Source organism: Myxocyprinus asiaticus, chromosome 9 (assembly GCF_019703515.2).
Source record: "Myxocyprinus asiaticus isolate MX2 ecotype Aquarium Trade chromosome 9, UBuf_Myxa_2, whole genome shotgun sequence".
NCBI classification, from domain to species: Eukaryota; Metazoa; Chordata; class Actinopteri; order Cypriniformes; family Catostomidae; genus Myxocyprinus; species Myxocyprinus asiaticus.
In genome coordinates, this window is record NC_059352.1 from 25,616,772 (window position 1) to 25,643,884 (window position 27,113).

Genomic DNA, 27,113 nt, shown 5'->3' on the forward strand with positions numbered 1-27,113 from the left:
ATAGGCAGTCAATTCAACTTGTGTTGGTTAGGACCTTTTGTGTGCTTTGATACTTTTGACCATAATATACTAAACAGAAAGTGTATTATATAGTAATACTTTTTGTTTTCAGAATAGAATATATATTATATATATTCATGTGTAATATTGCATAACTAGTTATATTGCATAACAAACTCCTCGGAAGCATAGACCTTGCATCCCAGCAGATCAATATACTTATTCAATTGCAGTTATGTAAGCCATGATATTAAATTGCTTTACCTGCTATCTGGTGTATCTTACATATGTCAAAGCCTCTTCCCTGATTGGCCAATGCAGCAGTGTTGTGTCTAGAGTTAAATATTACTGAAACCTTAATGGTGATCAGAGCCTAAGATTAAAGAATGACTGATTCGGGAATCAAAAATAAAATGATCGATCAAATTAGAGTATTATTATTATTATTAAAGTAATAAATTGCTTCTACAATGGCATAGATAACTGAAAACATTAGTATGATTATGCATCCACACCAATAGGTGTCAATATAAGTCCAAGACTACTGTCATAACTGCCAGCAATACATAAACAAAAAAACATTCGTTGCACTTTGTTTTAAACTACACAGGATTAATAACACTATTTAATTTTTAATGTGGAGTGGAGTCGGAATAATGTCAAAATATAATTTGACATTCACAAATGCAAAACTCATAAATATTAAAGTTAAATACATTGTCACAAATAGGCTATGCATCTATTAAAATATTTTATTAATATACATCAAAACATTTGTGAATGTTACATTTATTGGTTGATTGCTGAATGTGCAATTGTAAATCGTCACATATTTGTGGATCGCCTTGGATTTGTGCTAGGATCTTTTTTAGATTTTGACAGAAATTCTCACAAATACACTGTAAAGAACCACCTCTTTAGCCAATCAGATGGGACTTTTTCAATCCAGCCAATTATAGTTTGGCTATGTTCAATTATTTAACTTCAGTAGTACACACTGCACCTTTTCTGCACAATGTGTCTTTTATAGAAAAGAGCTTTTGCCACATTGTAATATAAATGACAGAAAAGCCCATCAGGATTGATTGAATAATAAAAAGTTGGCTCAACATGAAAGCTTGGAAGAGTTGGAAAAAAATAGGTAGGATTGGTGACATCGAACGAAAAGTTGTTTCAGAGGAGGAGCTATTTACTACATTTTGATAATGAGTCGTATGGATTACTTTTATGCTTCATTTATATGTTTTTTGGACCTTCAAAGTTCTGGTCACCATTCACAAAAAAAAAAAAAAGTCATACACATCTGGGCTGGCATTAGGGTGAGTAAATGATGAGAGAATTTAATTTTTTGGGTGAACTATCCCTTTAAATGCATTATACTTATGACATTGCTTTTTGTTAGTGACTAGCAAAAATCATGCCACAATGTAAAACAAAATTACCATCAATACTGTTTTTTGTTTTTCTTCTTTCCTTATTTAAGTCTCTAATCTTTTCACAAAGTATGGGAAAATATAGTTTTAGAATTAGATTATGCATATTTGAATTGTTTCTGTATATGTGACCTGCGGCATCATTTTGAGTCACTTTGACCCACATACATAATCACATGGACAAATGTAAAAAGGAAAGGAATGATACGGTTACAGAAATGTAATCATTTGAATGTTGGCTGAGACTTTCCTTTTGTCCATTTTGAGACCATTCTGACTCCATAAAATATCTAAACAAGAAATCTTACAGACTTTATACAGAACACAGACATGAGACTCGGAGCAAAAGGCAACTGGTATTTTATAGACAAGCACTGAATCCTTAATGACAATGTTATTTAGTTTAGGCAAGTCTTAGATTCTTTAAACAAAAGAATACTTACAGTGAATCCTAATTCTGATGTTACAATGCATCTTACGGTGATATACATCTATAAAAAGCGTGATGACTAAAGTGGTAGTTTGCTTGGCTACAATAAAGTGAAAGGGTACAATACTAGCCTATTCTAGTTATATACAATGATTCAAAAGGCTAAAATAAATTACTAAAAATAACACTGAATTATTTTTAACATGACCAGAATAGTTGGGCTTATCATTTGAAATAATGCACCATTAAAAGTCATTTTTGGAAGTTCATTTCAACCTTCTGATGTATATGGCATCACAGCATTCATGTGACAAGCATGGGTGGAAAATGAATGCAACCTGAATGGAAATGATTTTGCAATTCTCTGTTTGAGTGTGTCTACATGTGAATGTACAAGGGTTCAGGCTTAGACACTTTAAAGATGCATCTTTCATTGCCCTCTAGTGATTAAAAAGCTACAGCACAGTGAGTGCACATAGCATGTACAGATAGGTACATTGTGCAAACAGTGCTATGGTCTGTATTTAAATAGTTCTGAAAAAAATGGAAAAGATTCTTCAAAATTATTATTATTTCACCATATAATTTTATGTGTTGTGTAACATTGAAAGGTCATGAAAACTTAAGAACAGTTATCTCAGACTGCTCTAAAAAGGGTAACAACCACAGTATTCTCTATATAATGAGGTTTGCTCAAATCACAATCTGAAAGTGCCCAGCACTAGCAAGGTTTTAAAAATATTGAGTATTTCCAAAATGGTATCTACTCTAGGGGAGACAGGGATTCCACTTGCAGTAAACAGACCAAGTTAAGTACTGCTTTAGAAGCCTGTTATTCAGGGTGCGTCAGAATATTTGCCCTGAACCATTGCATTGACCAGGTTTGAAGTCCTCAGTTGGTTGTACGCTGATCCACTGGGAGACTGTCCATCAGACACTTGAGCTGTTCCTCGCCGAGTTTGATCTTGTCCTCAAGCTTCCGTTGCTCAATAATGAGGGCCGACTTCATCTTTACAAAGTGCTCATAGTCAGCCATGCTCTCCTCTGGCAGGTAGCTGGCCAGGATCTCGTAAACCACACGCTCTCTCCTATCGAGGTTTTCTTTTAGCTCCTTCGCATCCTCATGTTGACAGATGAGCAGTTTACGCTTCTCTGTCAATGTGCGCTGCAGCAGGAAAAGGAGAATGAACGTTTGAGCATCTTTGCCTAACACAAGAACTAAAACATGAATATATGTTTACGTAAATGCATTTTAAAGGGATAGTTCACCCAAAAATTAAAATTTTCTCATCATTTTCTCCCCCTCCTGCCATCCCAGATGTGTGACTGTCTTTCTTCCGCTGAACACAAATGAAGATATTTAGAAAAATATCTCAGCTCTGTAGGTCCATACAATGCAAGTGAATAGTGGTCCAAAAAGCATATAAAGGCAGCATAAAAGTAATCCATACGACTCCAGTGGTTAAATTAATATCTTCAGAAGCGATATGATAGGTATGAGTGAGAAACAGATCAATATTTAAGTCCTTTTTTTACTATAAATTCTCCTCTGTGCCCAATAGGTGGTGATATGCACGAAGAATGCGAATTGTCAAAAACATAAGAAGAAGAATGTGGAAGTGAAAGTGGAGAATTATACTAAAAAAGGACTTTAATATTGATGTGTTTCTCACCCACACCTATCATGTCGCTTCTGAAGACATAGTTTTAACTACTGGAGTCAAATGGATTACTTTTGTGACCTCTGTTCTTTTTGGACCTTCAAAGGTCTGGCCAGCATTCACTTGCATTAAATATTCTTCTAAAAATCTTTGTGTTCTGCAGAGGAAAGAAAGTCATACACATCTGGGATGGCATGAGAGTGAGTAAATGATGAGAGAATCTTTATTTTTGGGTGAACTATCCCTTTAAGTATCTGGTAGCCCATTTAAACATACCAGTATATACATCTGAATAATTACATTTTGAATAATTCATATATTTTTTATATTTGTGTTGGCAATTATGAATACTGCACAGATTTTTATGCTCTTTTTAATTGCCGTTATGTTTCCTAAAGGCAGACCTTTTCACCCTGCTCCTTGTGTCATAATGTTTTGCATATGAGAGTGCCAAGACAAGAGGTATATTTTAATAGCTCCTCATTATCAAAAATTCCCTGAATTAGTTCATTAGAAGAAAATCAGTTCAACAATTCCTTTATGGGGGGTCACGTGACGCCATGCGAGGTTCGGACGTGTGAATGGCGAGCTCTGCGCACTTTGCTAGTTTTAACACTATTAATGACATAAACCGGTGAGATTCGATACACTCTGTTCCATAACTGTTCTAGGTGGACAATATGTCAAAGATTTCAAAATCCTCGGGCTCTGGAGACATTAAAAGACACTTACGTGCTCATGCTGACACCCCGAACAGGCCCCGAGCCAGGGAGCCGATTTGGTCTGAGAAATTCGGCGAGAGATGCTGAACATATCGGCAATGCTGACGAAGGTCGTTGCTGACTTGAAGGATCTTGCTGTAATACGTCAATCAATCACTGCCATGGAGACGAAATTCACTGAGGTGGTTACAAGAGTAGGGGATACTGAGAAACGGATCGATTATCTGGAGTCATCGGAGAGGGAATTATCTGCTAATCTGCTAGTGACCAAGGCGGACTTGGAGCATGTCTGGGAGAAGTTGGAGGACATGGAGAACTGTAGCCGGAGGAATAACATCCGAATCGTCGGAAATCCTGAGGCGAAAGAGGGTATGGACTGGCTCTTTCTGAATCTGCTTGACATAACAGGCCATAAGCTGGAAATCGCGCGAGCTCACAGGGTTCCGGCTCGGCGATCCGCTGAGGGAGACAGGCCCTGATCAATTCTGGCCAAATTTCTGAGATCATCCAATAAATATCTTGTGTTACGAGAGGCGAGGTGTAAAGGAAGGCTTTTTTGGAAGAACCACAGCATTGTCTTGTTCCCAGACTTTGCAAATTCGACAAGAGAGAAACGTGATCGATTCAAAGAATGCAAGAAACTCTTACAATAACCGAAGGTTACTTTTGCACTGATGTTCCCGGCCAAATTGAGAATAGATGCTAAGGATGGCCGTAAAACATTCACATGCCCACAGCAAGCGATGTCCTTCATAAAGTCAATGGAGTAAGTTATTTTGTGGTACTCACATTGCAGCCGAGTGGACCGACTCACTGAACATTCACTTGACTGTTTGAGGAAACGGAGTGCCTTTTTTTGTTTCTTTTTGTGCTGGTTCTGCCTAGCGGCTGGAGTTTGTTTCGTGGAGTAACACTCCTTCGGGACAGTTTTGTGGATGAATCTGCATGCGCTTTGTGCTTATGCCTCCTATTGGCTGGAGTTTGTTTTGTGGAGTATTTCTTGCAAGACATTGGAGTGATTAGGTCATTTGTTGCACTCATGTAGCAGACGAATTGGCCGGCTCGCTGAACATTCGTTTGACTGCCCGAGGAAACTGAGCGCCTTTTTTAATTTCTCTTTGTGCTGGTTCTGCCTAGCGGCTGGAGTTTGACTTGTGGAGTAACACACCTTCGGGACAGTAATGTGGATGAATCTACATGTTCTTTGTGTTTATTCCAACTATTGGCTGGTGTTTGTTCTATAGATTATCTTTTGTTGTATAATTCTGTCTAACAACATTTTTATAGAAACACCGGACTTGAGCAATCTGATGGCCAAGTTGTCACGGGGCTCTCGTAGGCATACATGGACTGTTTGAGTTTAGAGGGATGGACGGCAGTTGGCGCTGTCGTATGCGGGGTTAATGCTCATGTTTTTCTTTTTTCTATTTGTTTAGTTCTGGGGGAAGTTCGGAGTTTGATTGTTGCACTAATGTTGGAATGTGGTTTTTATAATTTTGTTTTTGACACACAATCTATTTTTTCTCATATGTCAAAATATCAAATGTTAATATGAGTGGATTGTCTCTCTCCACGTGGAATGTGAATGGGTTGGGGCACCCCATAAAAAGAAGGAAGGTTATTTCTCTTCTTAAGCGTAAGAAATATGATAGTGTTTCTTCAAGAAACGCATCTTTCCCCGCAGGAAGCTGAAACATTTAGGAAGATAAGGGGTGGACATGTTTTCTTTAGTGCTGGCTCAAGTAAGAGCAGGGGAGTCATTACACTGATAAGTAAGCATCTATAATTCAAATGTCTCAAACAGATTAAAGATAAATTAGGAAGAGTTGTCATTGTTTTAGCAGAAATTCAGGGGCAAAGTCTTATTTTGGCTAATATTTACACATCTAACATTGATGATCAGGGATTTTTTCTAGATTTTGAAGGGATGTTGCAAGCTGCTGGCACCCCTCATGATATAATATTGGGAGGAGACTTTAATCTTTTGATGGACTCAGTCCTTGAGTATAAAAGTGTGCAAGCCCCCTAGAGCAACACTGATGCTTCACAGGATATGTAAAAATCTTGGTCTTACAGATATTTGGAGACTTTTGAACCCATCTGGTAGGGACTATACATTTTTTTCATCAGTCCATAAGATTTATTCTAGAATATATATTTTTATATTTAAGTCCCTTATTTCATCTGTTGTTGATTGCTCAATTGGAAACATTTTAGTCTCAGATCACACCCTGGTGCTTTAGAGGTGTTGCCACATATGGAGAAAAGGAAATCGTATAGTTGGTGCTTTAAATGTATCCCTTTTGCAAAATCCTGAATTCAAACAAATATTAAAGGCTGAAATCAATGTTTATATGGAGACCAACTGGTTCTCAGTATCCACTGTGGGCATGGCTTGGGAGGCACTTAAGGCGGTTCTTAGGGGCTGGATCATACAGCCTCATTCACCAAAAAATCCAAAGCATGAGAACTTGTGGAGCTGGAAGGGAATATTAAAAGTGCCGAGGCAGAGCTGAAGCACCGAATGTCGTCTGATTGCCTCAGAGAATTGACCCGATTGAAATACAGATATAATACTATTTTGTCGTGGAAGGTGGAGTTTTGGCTTTTCAGGGCAAGACAGTCATACTTTAAGTCGGGGGACAAGGCAGCAAAACTTCTGGCTAGATATATAAAACAGAGAGAGTCTTTTTCTACCATTTCCTCTGTGAAATCTGCTGGTGGTGAAATATTTACCTCAGCCATTGATATTAATAATGCTTTTAAAGAATTCTATCTTGATCTCTATAGTTCCATGTCTTTGTCTACTGATGATGATTTTAGCAACTTTGTGGAACCATTAGAACTTCCTAAACTGATGGCTGAGCAAAAAAATTCTCGATTCTGAGATAACCTTGGAGGAGCTTGGCGGGGTAATTAAGTCCTTGCCTACAGGCAAGGCTCCGGGGCCAGATGGCTTTGCCGCTGAGTTTTTTAGATCTTATGCTACAGAATTGGCTCCACATTTGCTAGAAGTTTATATGGAATCATTAAAGAATGGAAAGCTTCCAAAGGACAAAAAAGGACAAAGATCCAAGCGAGTAAGCGTTACCGTCCAATTTCCCTGATCCAGCTAGACGTAAAAATATTGTCAAAAATTTTGGCTAACCGATTAAGTAAAGTTATGACATCTCTTATACATATAGATCAGGTGGGGTTTATACGGGGCCGTAGCTCTTCTGATAACATTAGGCGTTTCATCAATATCATGTGGTCAGTGATGAATGATCAGACTCCAGTCGCTGCCATCTCACTTGATGCCTAAAAGGCATTTGATATGGTAGAATGGGATTATTTTTTTAAGATTTTGGAAATGCACGGGTTCAAGAATACTTTTATTGGTTGGATTAAGTTACTTTATAGACACCCAGTAGCGGCGATACAAACGAATTGATTATTTTACTCTGGATAGGGGCACTCGACACGGTTGCCCTCTTTCCCCATTATTGTTCTGTCTTGCTCTGGAACCATTAGTAGCCACGATAAGAAAGGAGGATGATTTTCCAGGGGTGGTAGCTGGAGGTGTGGCGCATAAGCTTCTGCTTTATGCAGATGATATTTTATTATACGTCTCCGACCCTACTAGATCTATGCCTTGCCTCCACAGAATTATTAATTCCTTTTCTAAGTTCCCGGGATACAGAGTTAAATGGTCTAAATCCGAAGGTTTGGCTCTGACAGTGTACTGCCCGGTAACGGCTTTTCAGCCGGGTGACTTCCAGTGGCCCAAACAGGGCATTAAGTATTTGGGTATTTTATTCCCTGCAAAATTGTATGATTTTGTTAGAGTTAATTTTGACCCTTTAATAAATCAGGTTTTTTGAGCGATGTGGGTAGGTCGGCTTCATTACATCTACCTATGATTGGGAAGGTTAATGTTATTAAAATGAATTGTATTCCAAAATTCAACTACCTGTCACAGTCTCTCCCTATAGATGTCCCCCTCTCTTATTTCAAGCAATCTGATAACATTTGATTAATTTGGAATGGTAAACGTCCCAGATTACATTTCATTAAGCTGCATAGGCCGATTGACAAAGGTGGGTTAAGTCTACCCAAGATTTTGTTTTATTATTATGCATTCGGTCTCAGACATTTAGCTCATTGGTCGCTTCCACCTGAGAGAGCCCCTCCCTGGTTTTGTATTGAACAGGAAGTTCTTGCCCCTATTCCGCCATTGCAAAGTCTTTCTATCAAACTAATCGGAGAAGTTAAGTTACACCCCGTTATCTCGCATTTGCACTCGGTATGGACAAAAGTGTCTAGTGTGTTTAATTCGGACATTTATTTAAATGTTGCCTCAAGCATATGGCTGAACCCAAAATTATGTATTAATAAGTCCCCTTTCTGCTGGTCAGAGTGGATTGTGAGGGAGGTTAATACACTCGGTGAGAGTGAGATATGAGAGTGTTGAGATCCTTTGAAAATTTGGTTCAACATTTTGGGATTCCTAGATCTCAGTCTTTAGGTATTTACAGCTGCGCCACCTGCTCTGTACTATTTTTGGGAGTAGCATGCAGCCCCCTAATGCGGCAGATACTCTGGGAGTGGTGATTACTGCTTTTGGAAAAGGTAATGAGGCACCAGTGTATTACTCCCTGCTAATTCAGAGTCTGGGGGATGGAGATTTAACTTCTATCAAGAGATTATGGGAGAAAGATTTAAACTTGGTATTGGAGGAGGGAGTGTGGGCTAGGACTCTAAAAAACATCATGTCTGCATCTAGAAATGCAAGGGTGTGCCTTATGCAATTCAAGATTTTTCATAAATTCTATTGGACCCCCTCTAGATTGTATAGGCTTGGTCTTTAAGACACACCCACCTGATGGTGATGCCATTCAGTAGATGTAGACACAACCCATATTTTTTGGTGGTGTGTTAAGATCCAAGAATTTTGGTTGAAGGTTCAGAGTTTTATGTGTGACGTATTGGGCACTCAAATTTCATTTTGCCCCAGATTCTGTATTTTAGACGATGGGGCAGTCATCAATATAGGGGATAAACACATAAAAAATTGTGTCCTAACCAGTGTTATAATCGGCAGACTTTGTTTTAAGGGGATGGAAGTTGGCTGGAGCACCCTCATTTCAAGAGTGGTGCACAGAGATGGGGAGAGTGGCGGCTTTTGAGGAAGGGTCATCTAGAAGGCTGGGGAGCTTGGAATCGTTTGTTGGGAAAAGGGGCAGCTACTTGGTGTTCTTGGAGGGCTCTTGGGAGGGGCAGTGGAGAGAGAAGTATAGTTTTAAATGTGTGTGATTTTTTTTTTTTTTTCTTGTGTGTGTGTGTATACTCGTGTGACCACAGGGATGTTTGCTGAAGGTCAGGGTGGGGTTGAGGATTGGGAGGGGGAGGGGAAATAGTGGGGGCTTAAATGTTGATTCTGTGAATATATGTTTTGCTTTTCTTTGTTAACTGTATGAATCTATATATCTATATCTATATCTATATATATATATATATATATATATATATATATATATATATATATATACACACACACACACACACACACACACACACACACACACACACACACACACACACACACACACACACACACCGATCAGCCACAACATTAAAACCACCTGCCTAATATTGTGTAGGTCCCCCTCGTATATATATAGTTATATTCTTGCATATAAATGAAAATAATTAAATTTTACTATATTTTACTTCTTGCATCTAAACATTTAAGAAAGGAGGAAAGAAATCAACCTTTTAAGCCAGTTCAGAGCATAAATATCATAAATAACATGACATAAATATTGAGGTATGTATCAAATATCATCAAATGGTGGACAAATATTAAGAAATTTTTTTTCAGCCATAGTCTTTCTCCATTCCTCACCCTTTCCTCCATTGAAGTATCTTCCTCCAGGCTGTTGAGGGCATTCTCTACTCTGGCCAGGCGTCCAGACAGAGACAGCAGAAGGTTGACCACTTTATCAAGGTCTCCCACAAACATACGGAACTTGTCTAGTTCATTGGGCTTGCAGACACGCTGTACGATGACCTCCACTTCCTCCCCAAGAGCGTTGTTGTCCTGCACGTCCTCCTGTAGACTCTCCTGTGCCTCCCGTAACACCTGCAACTTCTTGCTGAGGCTGTCAATCAACTCATGCTGCAGAGAGACAGAAAGACAAACATAATTTTCAGCATCACCAAAACCAACAGCAATCATAGTTGGCCTCAGGGGCGGGCTGGCCATTGGGAGAACCGGGACTTTTCCTGGTGTGCCAGCCGCGATAAGCTGAAATGGGCCACCGCGTTATGCAGAACATGCCACAAAACGGCGCCACGATATGCCGAAGGGGGCAGCGATATGCAGAAAAGGACAGCGACAACACCCCCCCCACCCCACCCCAGATGGGTACCCAAATATGATACTATAAACCACAAAAAGTACAATGGTGGTATGAACATACAGTGATGGTATCAGATGGTAATCCCATGGTACAAATAATTAATGTAGTCTCTTTAATTATCTTGAGGTAATAAAAACTGCATGTATAATAAGTATAAAACACTTAGCAATGATGTCAACAATAGTTCTAGATAGAGTATTGCATGTTGCACCACTTAACATGCACAACTTTGACCAACTTCCCATATACCATTGGACTGAATAATTACCATATACATATACCACTACATTTACATGGTACAAGCCTTTTCAAAGAATATCATGGTATAACCATGGTACATATAAAAAAAAAAACAATAATATAATGGTACTTTGTTGTTGGTGAATTTACTTGAAGACACTTTACAAGGCAAATTGGTAGAGAGCATTTGATTGCAAAATGCAATGTAAGTAATCAGATTCAATTTAACTGCTAAGTTTTTGATGAATGTAGAACGTTGTTGGAGGTTGAGATCTAAGCAGTACCTTCTTGCTGGCGAGGTCACTTTCATTGTCCTCCTCCAGCTCCTCTTCCGAGATGTGCTCCACACTCTGATCCTGCATGTCCTTCATCTTAATCAACAGCTCTGCTTTAGGTGCAGATGTACTGTAGTAAGTAGTATTGGTCATTAATGCAGTGGCCGCCACCAGGCTGTCTTCCTCTTTTCTGAGAATCCACAGATGAGAGTCATGAGAAAACATAACCCAACTGATCCAAATACCACAGAACCAATTTAAACTTTTTTAATGCTTCATAATAACTTTCTAGGGTCCAATGCAATGATTAAACAATGTTGTGTCTGAGCAACATAATCGAAACTAAACATAAAAAGTCATCACAAAATTCACTTTAGAAAGTATATTTACCTTAAACAACAGTGTGCCAGACTGCTACATGAGTTAGTGCCCCAGTTTTCAACATGAAAAATAAACCATGTCTATGAATCATAACTTTGAGGAAGTAGAATAGGACTGTTTATACTTTAAATATTCTTAGCGTTTTATGAAAACCACATGGGTGGGGCTCAATAACAACCCTGACTTCCTAATAAAAAAATACATATAAACCGTATTAGACACACTAGTTCAATATGTATTCATTCTTGATTCCTGTAGACCATTTCTATTCCTGTAGCTCAATTGCTAGAGCATGGTGTTAGAAAAGCCAAGGTCATGGGTTTATTTAACAGGGAACACAAAAACTGATGAAATGTATGTCCTGAATGAACTTTGGATAAAGGTGTCTACCAAAAGCATATATGTAAATGTAGATAAATGTGTATTTAAGGGAGTGAGTCAATTACTGGATGAATAATGAAATTATTAACATCTCCTTTTGTGATCCACGGAAGAAAAAAGTAATAAGGGTTTGGAAGAACAGTTGGTGTTAAAAGTATGTAAGAGGTACTGACTTTTCGACAGAATTGCGAGGGGAGAGCTGTTTAGGTGCAGTTTTCCTGCGTTGTTGAGCCTCTTCCAGTAGATGCTCTTCCTGAGGGAAAATCCCCTCCATCAGATCCATAGTGGTCTTCCTCTTGCTCTGGTCTAAAATGTCCACCAGGGTTTTGTCCTTGTCCATTATGTCTCTAGCCAGATCCTGTCTCTTTTCATCATCATTTTCCCGGGAGGAATGCAAAGACACTCCGTTGCTGCTCTGATCCGATGAAGGGCCTGTCTGCAGGCCATGTACCACATAAGCTACTGGGTTCACATTGGTTTGTGGCCCCTGGTCTTTCAGAAGTCCCATGATTGTGTCTCTTGGTTCAGGCACCTGGTCCTGTTGCCTTGTGTAAGTACAGAACAGAGAGTATGACTGATCAGGGTTCCCCAAGCTCTGAAGATGAGTTACTCCAGATACTTTAGAGCTGAGAGGAGTCTCATTGGGCAGGTCAAGGTATTGTCGACTTTCTTTTTCTGTGTCACTCTCGGAGTGGACAATCTTAATGGGTACTTTTTTCACTGATGTGTTCTCATCTTTAACCCTATCCATTCTGGAAAACGAAAAAAAGAAAAGAAAATAAAAACATACAAAAACAGAAATTATGTGATATTCTGCTATACATGAAATGCAAATATCAGGGTTTCCACACTTTTTGGCCAATGGAATTCCTTGAGCTTTCCAGAATAATGGATAAGGATTTTTAAAAATCATTTTGGTTTTGATTTACTAATTTGCTTCTAACCTTGTATAATGTATACATCTTGTGGCTATAATTTTGAAAACTATGTGTACTTTGAGCGTTTATGGGCTGGGTCCCATTTACTTTCATTGTAAGTGCCTTACTGTTACTGTGATTTTTGCTTTTTTTTTTTTTTTTAGATAAATGAGGGACGAGTCAAATTTTGCCATGACTAAAAACCATGACTTTTTCAGGCCTGAAAAATACAATTACAATTTTTGAATGGGTCTTTACAAGAATTACTGGCTTGCAATGGGTTACGCAGCAAGGGAAGGAAAAACAATTTTCATGGGTCTAATGTGTTAGCACACCAATATGAGCTATTTTAAGGCTTCGTACACAGAAAAAATAACCTTGTGAGTTCCTGTGATCAGATCCATATATATGATTAAGAATCATGTGACAATGTCACTGAAACATTTTTTCTTCCGACCAGAAAAACAATATTCTCCTAACTCTGCACTCATGCCTGTAAAGAGCTATCTGAGGGCTAAAAACTATAATACTATGAAAAAGTTGACACATTCTAGTAAAAATAAGTCAAAAATAGAGCAAAATCAAAAATTGCGAAAATGAAGTCCCAGCATAGCAAATTATTGAGGTTGGGGGTATTCCACTTATGCCTGATCTGAAAAATTGCAGTACACATGGGCAATCTGCAGTAAGGAAACATATGAATAAGCCCCTTGTATGTGCATGAATACAATAAAGAGACAGCCAAAGCAGCACTGTCATTAAATTACTGGGCTGTAAGGAGAGTTTCCAGTGATGGTTTTAAGATTGCAGCCGAAAGGAGACCAGCTGTGGTCTGCCAGTGGAAACCTCCTTAAATTGGAGCACAGACCTGAAAGAATTCCTGAACGGAAGAACTTTGTTTTAAATACAGAGAGTCTTACCTTCCAGGAGCTTCATCCTGTATGGAGACAGAGACAGGGGGCTTGTCAGTTAGCCTCTGGGGAGCGAACTGGGGCGAGGGTGAACGCTGCCCCTCCATGGTGGGCTGGGAAGGGCTAGTGGTTTGTTGGGTGGGCAGGGCAACCAGAGGGGGAGGAGGTGGAAAGGGAGGAGGAACAAGCTCTTGTTGTTGCTCCTCCTCCCCAATTGGCCCTTTGCTATGCTCCAAGCCCTTCCAGGGAACTGAGGCACAGCTTTGACTGTTGACAGGAGAGAGTGAGTCCAAGACTCCTCCTTGTGATCCAACCTGGACCTCCTGAAATTTGCCAAGAAGAAGAGGTGTGCCCTCAGGACATTTGTACTTCTCCAGATGAGGCAAGAGAGGAGCCTGGAGAACAGAGCTCTTGTTTTTAGAGAGAGCTGGCAGTACACTGTGAGTGCTATTGTCAGAAAAATTTAGTCCAGGTTTATGATGACAGGCTGGAGGATCTGATGGCTTTTTCTCCAGGTCTTCAGTCAAAGCTGAAGGAGGTGCTTCTGGTTTCCCCTTGCAAATGAGTTCGCTGTATCCTTTTTCATTTATCCTACGAAAACAAATGAGAAGTGCTTTGAAGTCAAGTACTCAATCCACCAATGCATGCTACCAAAGATGCATTTATCAAAGGCCCAGACTTTCAGACAGAATGTATTTGTCCTTCTTGGTGCACAAAGCTGCACTGTGTTGAGCGTAAATCGATAGGCAGGCAGACATTTCTCCCACATTTCACCACCTCTCCATGGTTACTCCTAGGCTGGCTGTCATACCCAGCATATTTCTGTTCCCACAAGCCTGTCATACTGTGGAGAATGAATTATCTTTCCTCTGCAGCAACTGGTAGAGAGAACGCTTTTCCCCATCTTAATCCTGATTGTTTTCATTTATGTTTTTACTCTCCTCCCTGTCTATGAACTCAGATATTATAACTCAGGGAGGTAAGGAGGGACAAAAAGGCTGTTATATTATCATTTTATTTAAAATACAGTGCTTAAAGACCAAATTCTTCCATAAGTAAATTTTTTAAAGACTTACCAAATCACCAAAAACATATTTATACAGTTCAAGTCAAATACTTCAAACCCATTTTAAACGTGATAGGCCTAGAATAGGATATAATGAAATATAACAAAGGTTAGATAACAGATAAAAAAAAAGAGGAATAAACTTTGGGACATTTTTTTGCCTCACATTTTTATATTTGAGTCATTTTTGTCACTTACTATGGCATATTTGCTGATTCTGGTCTATATGTGCAAACTAATTATACAGATTTAATAAATTTTTAGAACTTCACAGAAATACAGACACTCACAATTTCCACTCACACATACATTATATTCAATATACCTGCTGGGTGTATAGAACCAGTGGCTGTGCTCCAAAGAAAGAGACAGAAAGAGATTTTGACTGGGGAAAACAAAAAGAGACCAAAAAAAAAAAAAAAAAAGTAGATAAGATTGAGAATGGAGACACAAAGGAAAACACAAAGACTTAAGGAAAGACAAAGTGCAGAAAACAAAAAACAAAACAAGAAAAATGGCAGATGCAGACATATAGTGGCCCCCAAAAGTAATTAGACACCTTTGGTCACACTAACATGTATGAAATGTCACTCCATTAGAAGCATATTATCAAGCCAAGTGGCATTTGCAAACAAATGATGATATTGCTTTGCTCATGACTAACTTCACTTTTCCTAACCATTTTGGCAATTACTTTTAACCAACTGGTCCCAAGGTCATTTTAAAAAGGATGTAAATTTTAGAGCAGGGGTAATCAATAGGCGGACTCCGGTCCTGATCCGGACCCAAGGACACTTTAATTCGGACAGAGATCTAAATCTTTGTGCTAGTTATCTGACACCTGGTTAAGTGATTGTGTAAGCATATGAGTATACGAGTGCAGAGCGAGAATAAAGCGCGTCCAGCACTATGCGCTCATTCCTGCTCTCCGCGCGTTGCCTCTCTCCCCACTATAAACATGAGGCGCAGCATAAAGCCTGATTTACTGTATGTAGTTGCAGGCATGGTTATTTTAACAATAGTAACGGAGACCCTGTTACAGACACTGCCATCTTTTGCTTAAACACACATCTTCATCTGTCTGAAATGTGAATCAGATGGATCAGCTAAGCCAGGTCTGTGTCAGGATGTTTTTTCTGTCTAAATTTAGCTTCATTAATCAGCATGTTAGGAGCCTTTTTCATAATAAAAAACGGATTTTTGTTCTAATTTTGTGAAAATTAATCATAGATGTCATCATGTCATGGATGGCAAGGAAAGCCTATTTATACTTTAAGCAAACAGTATTTTAATGCTTCACTGTTGATATGTAAATTGTTTGTAGATTCTCACTTTAAGGAAAATTTAAAAATGGTCAATTCAGACTTTTACATTTTTATAAATTTTCTCTCGGGGACACCCCTGAACCCCCATACAGTAATTTTATCCTTCAAAAGGCCTCTATTTAAACACAAATACTGGACTGCTGTCATTCAGCTTCAAACTGTTGATCTTATCTTTTAATATTCATATTCAAGTGCCCTTGACTGATGAAGACTTGATTAAATATTTTAATCCTTTAGTAGAAGATCCCTCAGACCTCATTACTTTGGCTGTCTCTTGGCCCCCAATGTCCTCATCCCTGCCCAGTTTTGAAGAGACAATTTTGACTGTTTAGGATTTATTTTTTATTTCTTTACAAAGTAGGCTTACATTGCTGCCAACGTGGCAAGTTATAAAAACTATTCAAAAATATATATTATATCATTTCATAGCCATATGACTACTGACACCATGTAAGCTATGTATTATCCGGACCTTTTCTGGGAAGGAAATTAAGAGACTGGACCTCTTGGAACTTTAATTGAATACCTCTGTTTTAGAGGAAGTCCGTTCGGCTGAAGTTCACACAGATGTCCTAGCAGAGTAACCATAAGTGTAGTTCACCACATTAACTATGGACAGGTTCCTCTTATGTTTGACAATGAGAACGTGTCACAATATATCAATTGCTTTATAATCTGAAACCTAACAAACATCTATATTTAAACTGAGAGTGCATCTTACTAAATTATGACACTTGGTTTGATATTTTGTTATACGATGCATAAGCACTTATATTATTTAGCAAGTATCAAATACATGCATTTGTCCTCAGCATGAACTGGCATGCAGAGTGTTTCCCATAATGCTATGTTAGCACTTTGTCCACAACACCAAGGAACACCCTACCTTTAATCAAACACATCATTCTTACATCTGTCAAGAGTCAACCTGCTGACTTCCATTGTTTGATCAGTTTTGAATAGCTGTTCAAGAAACATCTAATCAGGAGACATACTAATCATCTCTCCTTGTGGATAAAAAACAATGTGTTTTCAAAGATAACTGTGCTTGCAGCCATGGACCAGTATTCCTATATTAAGTAAAAACAGAATGAGGACCAGAGAATTCTCACTGACTTAAAACTAAACTCAAAACCAAGTAAACACCATCACAACTCTGAAATCAATCAATAGCAGTGGAATCCAATGAGGAAAAGTACATAATTCAGACAGGGACAACTAAAACACACCATCATTAAAGCTTTGAGCTCTAAAGTTGCTCTAAAATGAAATAGTCTTCTGTGTTTAAAATATGATACTTGACTGTATGAAAATCTGAGCTCACCTCTGCTGACTGGGGCGTCTCATCTCAGCGACAGGTGCTTCCTGGAGCACTGAACATATGTAAACTCACTTGGGTGGGGCTACAATTCTTATAGCTCAACTGACATTTTTTTCAATTTGATTTATTCAACACTCGCTAAACTAATAAATGTATACAGCAGCAAAACAGTTCTCCCAGATTAGATATTTAATAACTATTTAAATACAAGTGTGTTTGCACACGTAAAATCATTGGGAAGGAGAAAGGAAGACTTTAAAAGCTACAATGTGTAAACATCTCATTGTTGGACAAACGGGTAGTCCTGCCTGACACTCACAGCATTGGTTGAGCCAATATTTCTGTGTTGGGGTGCTCAAACAAACAGTAATATTGAAAGCGCAATGAGTTTACACTTTGGGAAAATCAACCTATGAATGACTTATAGTATCTGTACACATTTAACTGGGACAGAAGAAATTATTTTAAGCATAAAAAAATAAATAAATACAAAGCAGCTTTAAATGACAATTTCTAAGAAAATTCCTGTGCGATGAAATAAAGATGTAAGGCAACAATATAATTCATAGCTGGCCACGAAGAGTCTCAACAGTAATTATGCTCTCCGCAACACCTTAATTACAAGCAAGAATCAAAACAAAACCTTTCATAGGTGCAATTTACAAGGCTTTGGATGATGGATGTTTGGCGTCAACATGCTTATTCAAGTTTGCCACTTCTTACGTCTACAAATAGTAGTCAGAGAGAGAGAATGATCAGGACTTCCACTGGACGAAATGCCTGAAAGCTGAGATAATACTGTATCAAGGGAATGTTGAAAAGAATATGCAAAATATTTCTCGAGTTTGTGCAAAGTAAAAACGAATTTTTTTTCATTCTAAAGTAAGTGTCGGATAAATAATGAAATGCATTTAAATGTAGAGTGTGAAGTAGAAATTTGAAGTTCAGGTATTATTTCAGTCCACTATCCTTTTAAGAGGTATGATTATAGGCCCTTTCCTACTGGTGGTAATAAAGCCTGTTTTAGGTACTTTTCCCTGGGACTAGTACTTTTTGTCGCTTTCGCTCATGATGAACTATAGTTCCTATATGCGTCCTTGATAAGTTCACAGTATGCCAACCTCTTCAGTCACTAATACTGGGGCATACAGGGACTGTGGGGGGTGCTACAGCCTGTGATTGGTCAAAAACCTATGACACACAAATAGCTTTGAGAAATGTAAGGAGTCTGCAGCCACCAGTTTTAGCTGCTAGCCTGCTACTCACTATTGCACTAATTTTACAATTCCTTTAACAGAAATAAAGTATCCAAAGGGGATCACCTGTTTCACATACTCTATGTGTGTGTGTGTGTGTGCTAATTCATTGGAAGACACGCTTTGGGTTTTCACCGCATATGTATTTCTGGATTACTACATCAAATTTTTCCTGGGATGACGAATATAAATAATCAGATGTTTATTGAGAGTGGGTAATTGAACTCTATTGTACACTAAACAGTCATGAAATCTAGTTTACATGAGGGAAACATTGCGTGCCTGTTACTGTGATTAACTTGCATCAAAATGTCTTTAAGTAAATTAGTATTTCAGTACAATTTTTTATGTTGAGTCATAAAAGCCTTTATTGTAAAATATATTTTTGATAAATAGGTTTATAGTGCATTTTCAACATGTTGTCAGCCGAGTTTAGCATGTGCTGCGTGGTTAAAGGGTGCTTTCACCATCTCGTCTCATCTCTCACTCTGGCTGCAGGGACACCGCACGCAGCCAGTTTAAACTGTAACCTGAAGACACAGGCTGCGTCAGAAAACTGGAAAATGCCTTCGTAGGCTGTATGAGGATGGATGAAGGTAGGATGAATGAAGGTGCTTTTTTAAACTGTTCAGAAAGTTCCATTCATCCAAAAATGCAGTTGTTTAAAACATTAACTGATTAGGCAGCAGGCAGCTGCCTGCATTTTCCGATGCAGCCAAAGCTCATATAAAACAGCCTAACAAAAGTGTAGCTCCGATCCAGGCGTCCTCCGTCTGTGTTGTTGATTCTGTTGCTATATAATCACGTGTGCAAATAGTGTCAAAAGAGAAATGGTCAATAGATGCAGTCACTACGAGGGTACTTCTTTACAAAGGTGTGAGTCGGAACGCAAAAGGGGAAGTCTCCACGGTTGTTCCGTTTCTCGTGAGAGTTTTCATCTAGAAAGTTACTAAGGGAAAGGTACTGGGACTGAAGGTGGGAAAGGGACTTATCAAAAGAACAAACAAGCTGTCTTTGACATAAGAAAATGGCACTTTATTAGAAAGAGTCAAATAAATGGAAATGGAAACAAAATGAAACTTTAATATGGAGGAACAATTTGCATCTAAATGCAATGTGAAACCTGCAGGTACTGTAAATGAGCACTTTACATGCAAACGGAATAATATTTTGATGATCCTGCTCTCTGGTCTGCATTAAACTGCAACTTTAAAGGATGAAAAAATATCCTTGTACATCATCTGCATTCATGTTGGGTTCTCTACACAAGTGGTTCTCATCTGGTTTTGTTTTAGGACCCAGATTTGACATTGGACATAAAGCGGTAACCCAAAACAGTCCTAGAACTGCTTATACAAAAATAAACAAAAATCTCCTTAAAATTAAACATTGAAATGTATTAATATAATATTAAATAAAACTAAGAATTCAATAATTAATATAATATTCATCTTGGCAGCTAATAATTCACCACACAAACCATGTTAAGCTTGTTGAACACATGTTTAATGAAGTCTCGGTTGTATTTTCTTTCACTTTGCATAGTTTTGTTCATGGTTTGAGAATGATGGCATCTACCCATTTTGAATTTGATGCAGAACCTCTGATATGGGAAACGTTTTCTCTTCCCTTTTAAAGGTTGATTTATTTCTGAAAGCCAATTTATTTTACAAGCCTCGCTATGCATGATTATATGGTTAGTTGCATTTTATAAATAAAGTTACTGTTTTAAACAACACTTGGCTACTGCACTTCCCACAGAGTTCAACGGGTGCTCTGTTCAAATTTTGCTAAAAAGCCCGAAAAGTGCTGTTTGTGGGTTTGAAACACACTGTTTCCAACAGTTTATTGGAGATTTGGGCTTCATTAAATTTCCATAAGGATCGTTGAATCAGGAAAAACTCAAAACTCAAAATAAATTATAATATTTATTAGAATATTTCATTATAAGAATACATATATATTTCTTCACTGTAAACAACAGATATCCATTTATTGTAACTTTTATTAATATTAACAAACATTACATTATATAATGATTAAATTATTATTAAAACTGCAGCACTGCTCAAATCCACCATTAAGCTCAAACGAACGGTTTGCGCCATTGCCTGCTGTGCAGAGCATGCGAGCGGAGTAGAGCGAGTTGTCGCTCCGCTCAAATATTCGCTCATGTGCGACTGCTCAACTCCAACGCACAAGTTCAAAAGTCATCGCTCTGATGTTAGAGTGGAGCGGCATGAAATGAGAAAGAAATTAGACATAATGTCTTTGTCAGCATTCTTGTTTATTTATTTGTTTTGCATTAGGTACAAAAATTGTCATATTGGCATACAACCTAAGACAACTGCACAAACAATGCCTTGATGTAGGCTACTTAAAAAAATAAAAAAAAATAAAAAAAAAATAGCCTTGTTCTCTCTGCCCTATTTGGATGTGGTTATTTTATATGGGGACATAGGTTTTATTTTAATCCCGTGCTAATCGTTTATGTTAGAAATTTTCATGATTTTTTGCGGGTTACGCGTTCCCGCAACGGTAAAAATAATAGTGTCTTTTACCTATCAAACACACGGTAATAAATAACCCGTTATTCTTATCCTGTGCAAATTGACAAGTTGGCAAAAAGCCAGTGAATCTGCACTGTGCAGCCGGTGAACACTTTAACTCCTTTTGCTAAAGTTCACCAAGTGTCTGAAGTGGATGTTGGTCATTGAGAAGACACCAGAAAATGTAAGACGTGCTTCAAAACTTCATCTAATGCTGGCTGTTGCGTTTGGACCGATCCATGAGATACAAACGAGCATGATTTCTTTTGATTAGAAAATTAGAAAAGGACATAATACTAATTTTGTGATTTCTCTGCTGCTGTGTGACGTCATGGTATTTTACTCTAACATGTATTTGCATTTAGCATTGTTTTTCCCTGCTGTTCATGACCCTATAAGAATAGACCTGCAACCAACCAGTTGAGAACCACTGGTCTACAAGGTACTGCAAGTGCAGTGATTGCAGAATCAAACATTTATGAATAAAAGCTACACAGGAAAACATGTGATTTTAAAAGTTGTCAAGGTAACTGGAGGTCATTTCATACCCAGCTTCATACTGTCAGGTTGTGACTTTTCCAGCAGTGAAACTATAAAGCTGAGATGCTACATCTCTGCCAGTTTGACGGATTATTCAAGCACAAAATATACATAAAAGCCCTCTATTCGTCATCCAGATGGTTTTGAAATTCTAATTTTGGTTGTGCATTACAAACCTAAAATTGGATTAAATAACCAAGTTGCTCCAGATTGGCTTGAAATAAATGCACTGTTTGATAAGCACATGCCTCTCAGGGTACAGTGCTACCATTCATAGATCTTTTGGGATAAAAATGCAATGCATACTAAAAGCATTACATGTATAAAATGCACTAAATAATGCAAAGTAAAACTTGAATTGAATCAGTATGGTCACTTCAAGTTTAAAAGATTGTAATAGGCAAAATATATCTGTAAAAGAGCTCTTACAAGCAATAGAAGAGGAAAATGTAATTACAGTTCTCATCTTTTCTCTTTGGCCTTATGAATGGGCATATTGGACACTTCCTATGTCATACTCGCATTCCTACACCTAAAACCATGTCCTCCAAACACAAAGCCCAGTCAGTGAGAATAGCTGTTCTGTCACAGCTGGGCTAAATCCAAAGCTTGTGAGGACCATAAAGAGTCTACTGTTTGTCTTTGACCCAGTGAGGGTTGACTGAGTGGCCCGACTGTGGATTTCTGTCTGCAACTAAGCCAAGATCAGAGCCATTAGCATTGGTATAGTTTCACTGATAGGCCTTTTCCACCGAAATTGCGATGGTTCTCATGCCGAGCCCGTGCTCCGCTGGTTCACGGCCGGGGTAATCTGGAGCCTATCGTAAACCGGTCACGCTTTTCCACTGACCTGAGAACCGAACGGTGACGTAATGGGTTACTGTCTACGTGGTAGTTTCACGTGACTACCTCAAACAGTAACAAACATAAGGCATCACATTGTGTTTGTATACAGCTTTTACTCTTGTTTCTGAGGACATATTTAAACATATAGATTAATGCAATCCATCGTTATTACATTACTCAACAAGATTATCAGAGATGACATCTACGCTAAAGACGACAGGTAATGTAATGTAATTACATTATATTGTATGAACTATGGCTTAACTTGTCAAGTTCTGTAAACTGTTACAGTGGAATACTTATTAACATTAGTGTAGCAGATGGTTGTATTTGAATTTTTGCCATAGCATATTATATTATTGATTGAGGATCCCACTGTTTTATTTAACAGATAGCCACGATCTTCCAAACTTAGTGAGTAGCTGGTCAAAAATCCCCTTACAGAACAAAACAATGCACAAAATAAGATGACAACAGTGTACAAAAGCTAACAAAGTTGGCAAATATAAAAACTTACTGAGATCAGCTGCAGAGGACACCGGCGAATCAGTGTTTATCTTGAGTGTGACTGACTGAATTCAATGCCCCGGTTAGATAGCAGGCTGGTCGGTGTCCAAGTCCAAAACATCATTGCTCCGTCCACTGTTGCTTTTGCTTATGTCCTTCTTATGGTCCCTGTACTCCCTTAAGTGTTTTTCAATTTGTTTATGATTTGGTCAACTGTACAATTGAAGGTGCCGTGCATCATTTCGCGCTGTATCTTCATTATCTCGGATCTTCGTAAATACCATATCGCAAGTAGAGCACTCGTTTCGCCGTGTTACCTGAACACTTTTGATGTCTGATAATTTTGTGGGTTTTTATTGTTGTTATAGAGCGAAGAAGTACTCCTTGCTCCAGATGGTAGCTACTGTTGTTGTTTGGGAAAACTTTACCATGGTGACAAAACATTATCCCGCCCTCCATCCCCTGACATAATAAGTGGTAATGCGCTGAACATTTCAAGAATTCGCACCGGCCCAGTAACCCGCACCTGAACCATGTTGGTGGAAAAGGGCTACGAGACACTGACACAATCTCGGTCAAGGCTGTTAGAATTAGTATCATTTCCATTACAGAAGGAAACCTGTCTGGTTTGGGTTGACATGCCCAGGAGGATCCTGAACATCATGGATCACAATACAAAAGGTACTTTAAAAGTACATTTGACACTGAATGAAATCAGTACATTATAACTAATGTATTATCTATATTCCCCCTTAAAACAAAGCATAGATTTTTCTTCAATCCCTATTGATTGCAATACATTGCAATGCAATGCAAATAAATAAATAAAAAATAAATAAAAATACAAAATAAAAATTACAACACTCACCTTGTTTTATTCTTCACCTGTTCAAAGAGATTTCTCTCAGGTTTTGAGTAGTCAGCTGACTTCTTTTCTTGAACTGGAACTTTCTGAGAGGAATATAATGCATATAAAACTTAATCTCCTTATTCAGGAAATGAAATTCTCAACTACTCTAAGAATTTCCCTATTTGAGGCTACCATTCCAAATTATTCTCCTGGTCGGTTTAATGTTGATATGATTGTGTGATCTTCTTGCAACTTTCCTGGTCTGTGGGTGTGTCTTTTTATGCACAGTTTAATGTTTGACTTTTGACGTTTGAAGTTCCAGCCTATTGCTATCACCCATAGAGTCTATACGTCCGAAAAAAGTTACTTTTGATATAGGATAGAGCAGCTATATAAAAACACTGACAACAATAATGCATTGTAAACATTTTAGATTAAGGTCTTTCAAGGACCTTAATAAAGAAGAAATAACCAACCTGACCATAGAAGTCAGCAGAAGGGGAGGACCTAGATCTTTCATGCACACAGGTGGGCTTATTCCGTTCCTCAATTCCTGTATCAAGGATGTTATCAGCAGAATGGTATCTTCCAGATACTCTTGGTTCAGTGGTCTTCCTCGGAGAGCTCCATTTGGATTCATACTCTGCAAAGGTGTCAAGTCTCTGTTGTTCTAGCATGGCTTTTTGGTTTACTGAGTGAGGACCAACCTGACCTTCATTAAAGTGTGGTTCTCTGGAGGTTGTGCTTCCATTGTTACTCTGTTCAGCTGTGTTGCTCTTTTCAGGGTTGTGAATGCCTCCAGGCCTAGACAGTCTGGAGTCTTCAGATATCTCCAGGTTTTGTTTTGGTATGGGTTTAGGGAAGGCTGGTTTTCCTGTTACCTCAAAAAATTTACGACAATTTTCTAAGGGCGCAGCACTGTCAGACACAGAGGAGTGTTCATCAGCTCCAACTTCATGAATTTTATTCGGCTCAGAAAAAGACCGAACTTTCTTTTCCGCAGAAAACCTCTTTCGGCTACCAATGCGAAGCACCTGATTACTACCTGAGATGGGTTTACTAGGCTGGATCTCTGAGATGCTTGGAAAATGAGGTGTGTCTCTCCAAGAAGTGGCCTCAGCATCTGGATGCTCAAACAGCACTGGCTCAAGGTCTTTCCTCCTAAAAGACGTAGCCTGGAGAACTCTGGCCTGGGCTTCTTTCAGATGATCTTTATAAGAGTTTGAAAAAGAGCCATCTGAGGAGGGAGAAGAATTCACAGCAGACTTACAGATAGTAGCCTCTTCTACAGCTACGACTGGTCTACCTAGAGCGGCTGCACTTCGACTCTTCTGAAGCTGGGCCCTCCTCATCTGGATCTCACTGCGCAAAGTGGTGGCAAAGCGGTCACTCTGCCTTGCCTGTTTGGCACTTAGACTGTCAAGGACTTCCTGTTGTCCGCTTCCACTGTTCATCTCATCTTGATAGTTATCCATTCCATTGTTCGTTTGGGCAAGAGAATACAGCATAGGTGTTTTCTGGGGACATATCTTTGACTCGCTTTTAGATGACATGGGTTGTTGAGAGTACTCTTTAGAATGGAGATGGCCTGCACTTATGTGCTCAGTTTGATTACTGGGGAGATAACTACCAGAATGCATATCTGAGCTGGACGCATGGTGTTGCTTCTGGCTTCCCCTCAGCTCAGAAGGTTTTGCGGTTGTTGCATCTGTCATATTCAAGGGATTGGAGCAAATGCGATGGTGGTCGTCAATTGGTTTGGAGCAGGCATTATTGTTCTTATGATCTGGGTCATTGTGATGTGACTGAGGTGGAAAATATCTATCTTTAGTTCCTCCTTGAGAACCTATAGACATCCTGTCTCTTCCACCGCGTGACATTTCTGACAAGGAAGAAGCTTTAGAGTCATCAACTCTTACTAAAGAACCCTGAGGAATTCCACGAGGGGTCTGGTGGGAGGTGACTCCATAACAATGGCTTTGACTGCTTCTTTCAGGATCAATAGCAAGACCAGACAGTGATGCAGCTGGTCTTCTACCCTGATTCTGGCTGTTGAGCTGTGTTTGGTTATTTGTGGGAAGCTCTTGCGTACTGCTACAGTAGCCAGTAAACGGAGGCTTAATTGCCGGCACAGTCCTAGTTTGAGCATGGAAAGTGCCCTCGTCGCTGTATTGCCGTGGATGATATGGAATGTGGGTGTAGGATGGAAGTCTATCTCTGACATCTGTGGTCGATAGGGAGTATGTCTTGTCTGAGGACATATGGTTGGGATACTGATGATGGGCATCTCCTGAAATGTAGGAATTCAAGGAAACATTTTTGGGTGGCAGATTAAGAGTTCTGTCATGGGTTTCTACTACTTTGTGTAGTCCTTTCACCTGAGGCTTTACCTGAGCATGAACTCCAAGGCCTTCAGAGGTGCCTGTGATCAAACCCTTTTCATGAACTTGGGTAGCCGCAAAACTATCGCTGCGTGTAGGTGGAGTGGGAGGTGGGGTAGGGGATGCCATGTTTTTCTTCATATCTGGGACATGCCAGACAGGTCCAATACTAGCTCGTCCAGAGCTTGGATGCAGAGTCCCTGGCTGATTATCGGTTCTTGGGTTCTCATGGCTACTTGGACTTGAGGAATGATGCACATATCCAGGCCTCTCATCGTTACGGACCCCTTCACTTAAGCTTCGGCTGTGCCTGCCATTGCTATGCCTAACACTTGAGTCCCAGTGATTAATTTTGTACAACATGTTCTCAGTGGATGCGGTGTTACTTTTGGACAGCGTGTAATCTGGCGTTCCCGAGCTTGTAGAAAAGGAGCTATATGCCGAGTCTCGTTTACCACCACTCAAATGTTCAATGCTATTATTGTTGAACTTGCTCGGGGAAAGGCAGCCAGGTGGACAGAGATGAGAGCTGTGCTCTAGGCTGTCCATACTGCCCAAGGAACTGAACTGATCAGATACTCTCTGTAGATTTGTTTGCTCCCAGCCAGTAGAGAGGTCAGAGGAAAATGAACTAAGAAAAACAAACATGGATAATAAGTGCTTAGACAGTATGAACTAGCAAATGTAACTGCAGAAAGCCATAAGTAAAGTGTATGC

The 27,113-nt window shown here is 39.0% G+C and overlaps 1 protein-coding gene across 4 annotated transcripts in view; it reads right to left on the minus strand.

Annotated features, from left to right (window-relative positions):
* Positions 1-1,314: 1,314 nt before the first annotated feature.
* The window catches only part of LOC127446326 (protein Shroom2-like), a 75,943-nt gene continuing 50,144 nt past the window's right edge, over positions 1,315-27,113 (minus strand). For all 4 annotated transcript variants that reach the window (XM_051707146.1, XM_051707145.1, XM_051707144.1 and 1 more), the window contains 7 exons: positions 24,492-27,027; positions 24,034-24,116; positions 13,765-14,346; positions 12,101-12,679; positions 11,175-11,355; positions 10,134-10,406; positions 1,315-3,028 (listed from right to left, as the gene is read on the minus strand). In XM_051707146.1, the coding sequence (XP_051563106.1) occupies positions 2,756-3,028; positions 10,134-10,406; positions 11,175-11,355; positions 12,101-12,679; positions 13,765-14,346; positions 24,034-24,116; positions 24,492-27,027 (4,507 nt within the window). In that variant the 3' untranslated portion in view covers positions 1,315-2,755. The remainder of the gene's footprint in view (positions 3,029-10,133; positions 10,407-11,174; positions 11,356-12,100; positions 12,680-13,764; positions 14,347-24,033; positions 24,117-24,491; positions 27,028-27,113) is intronic.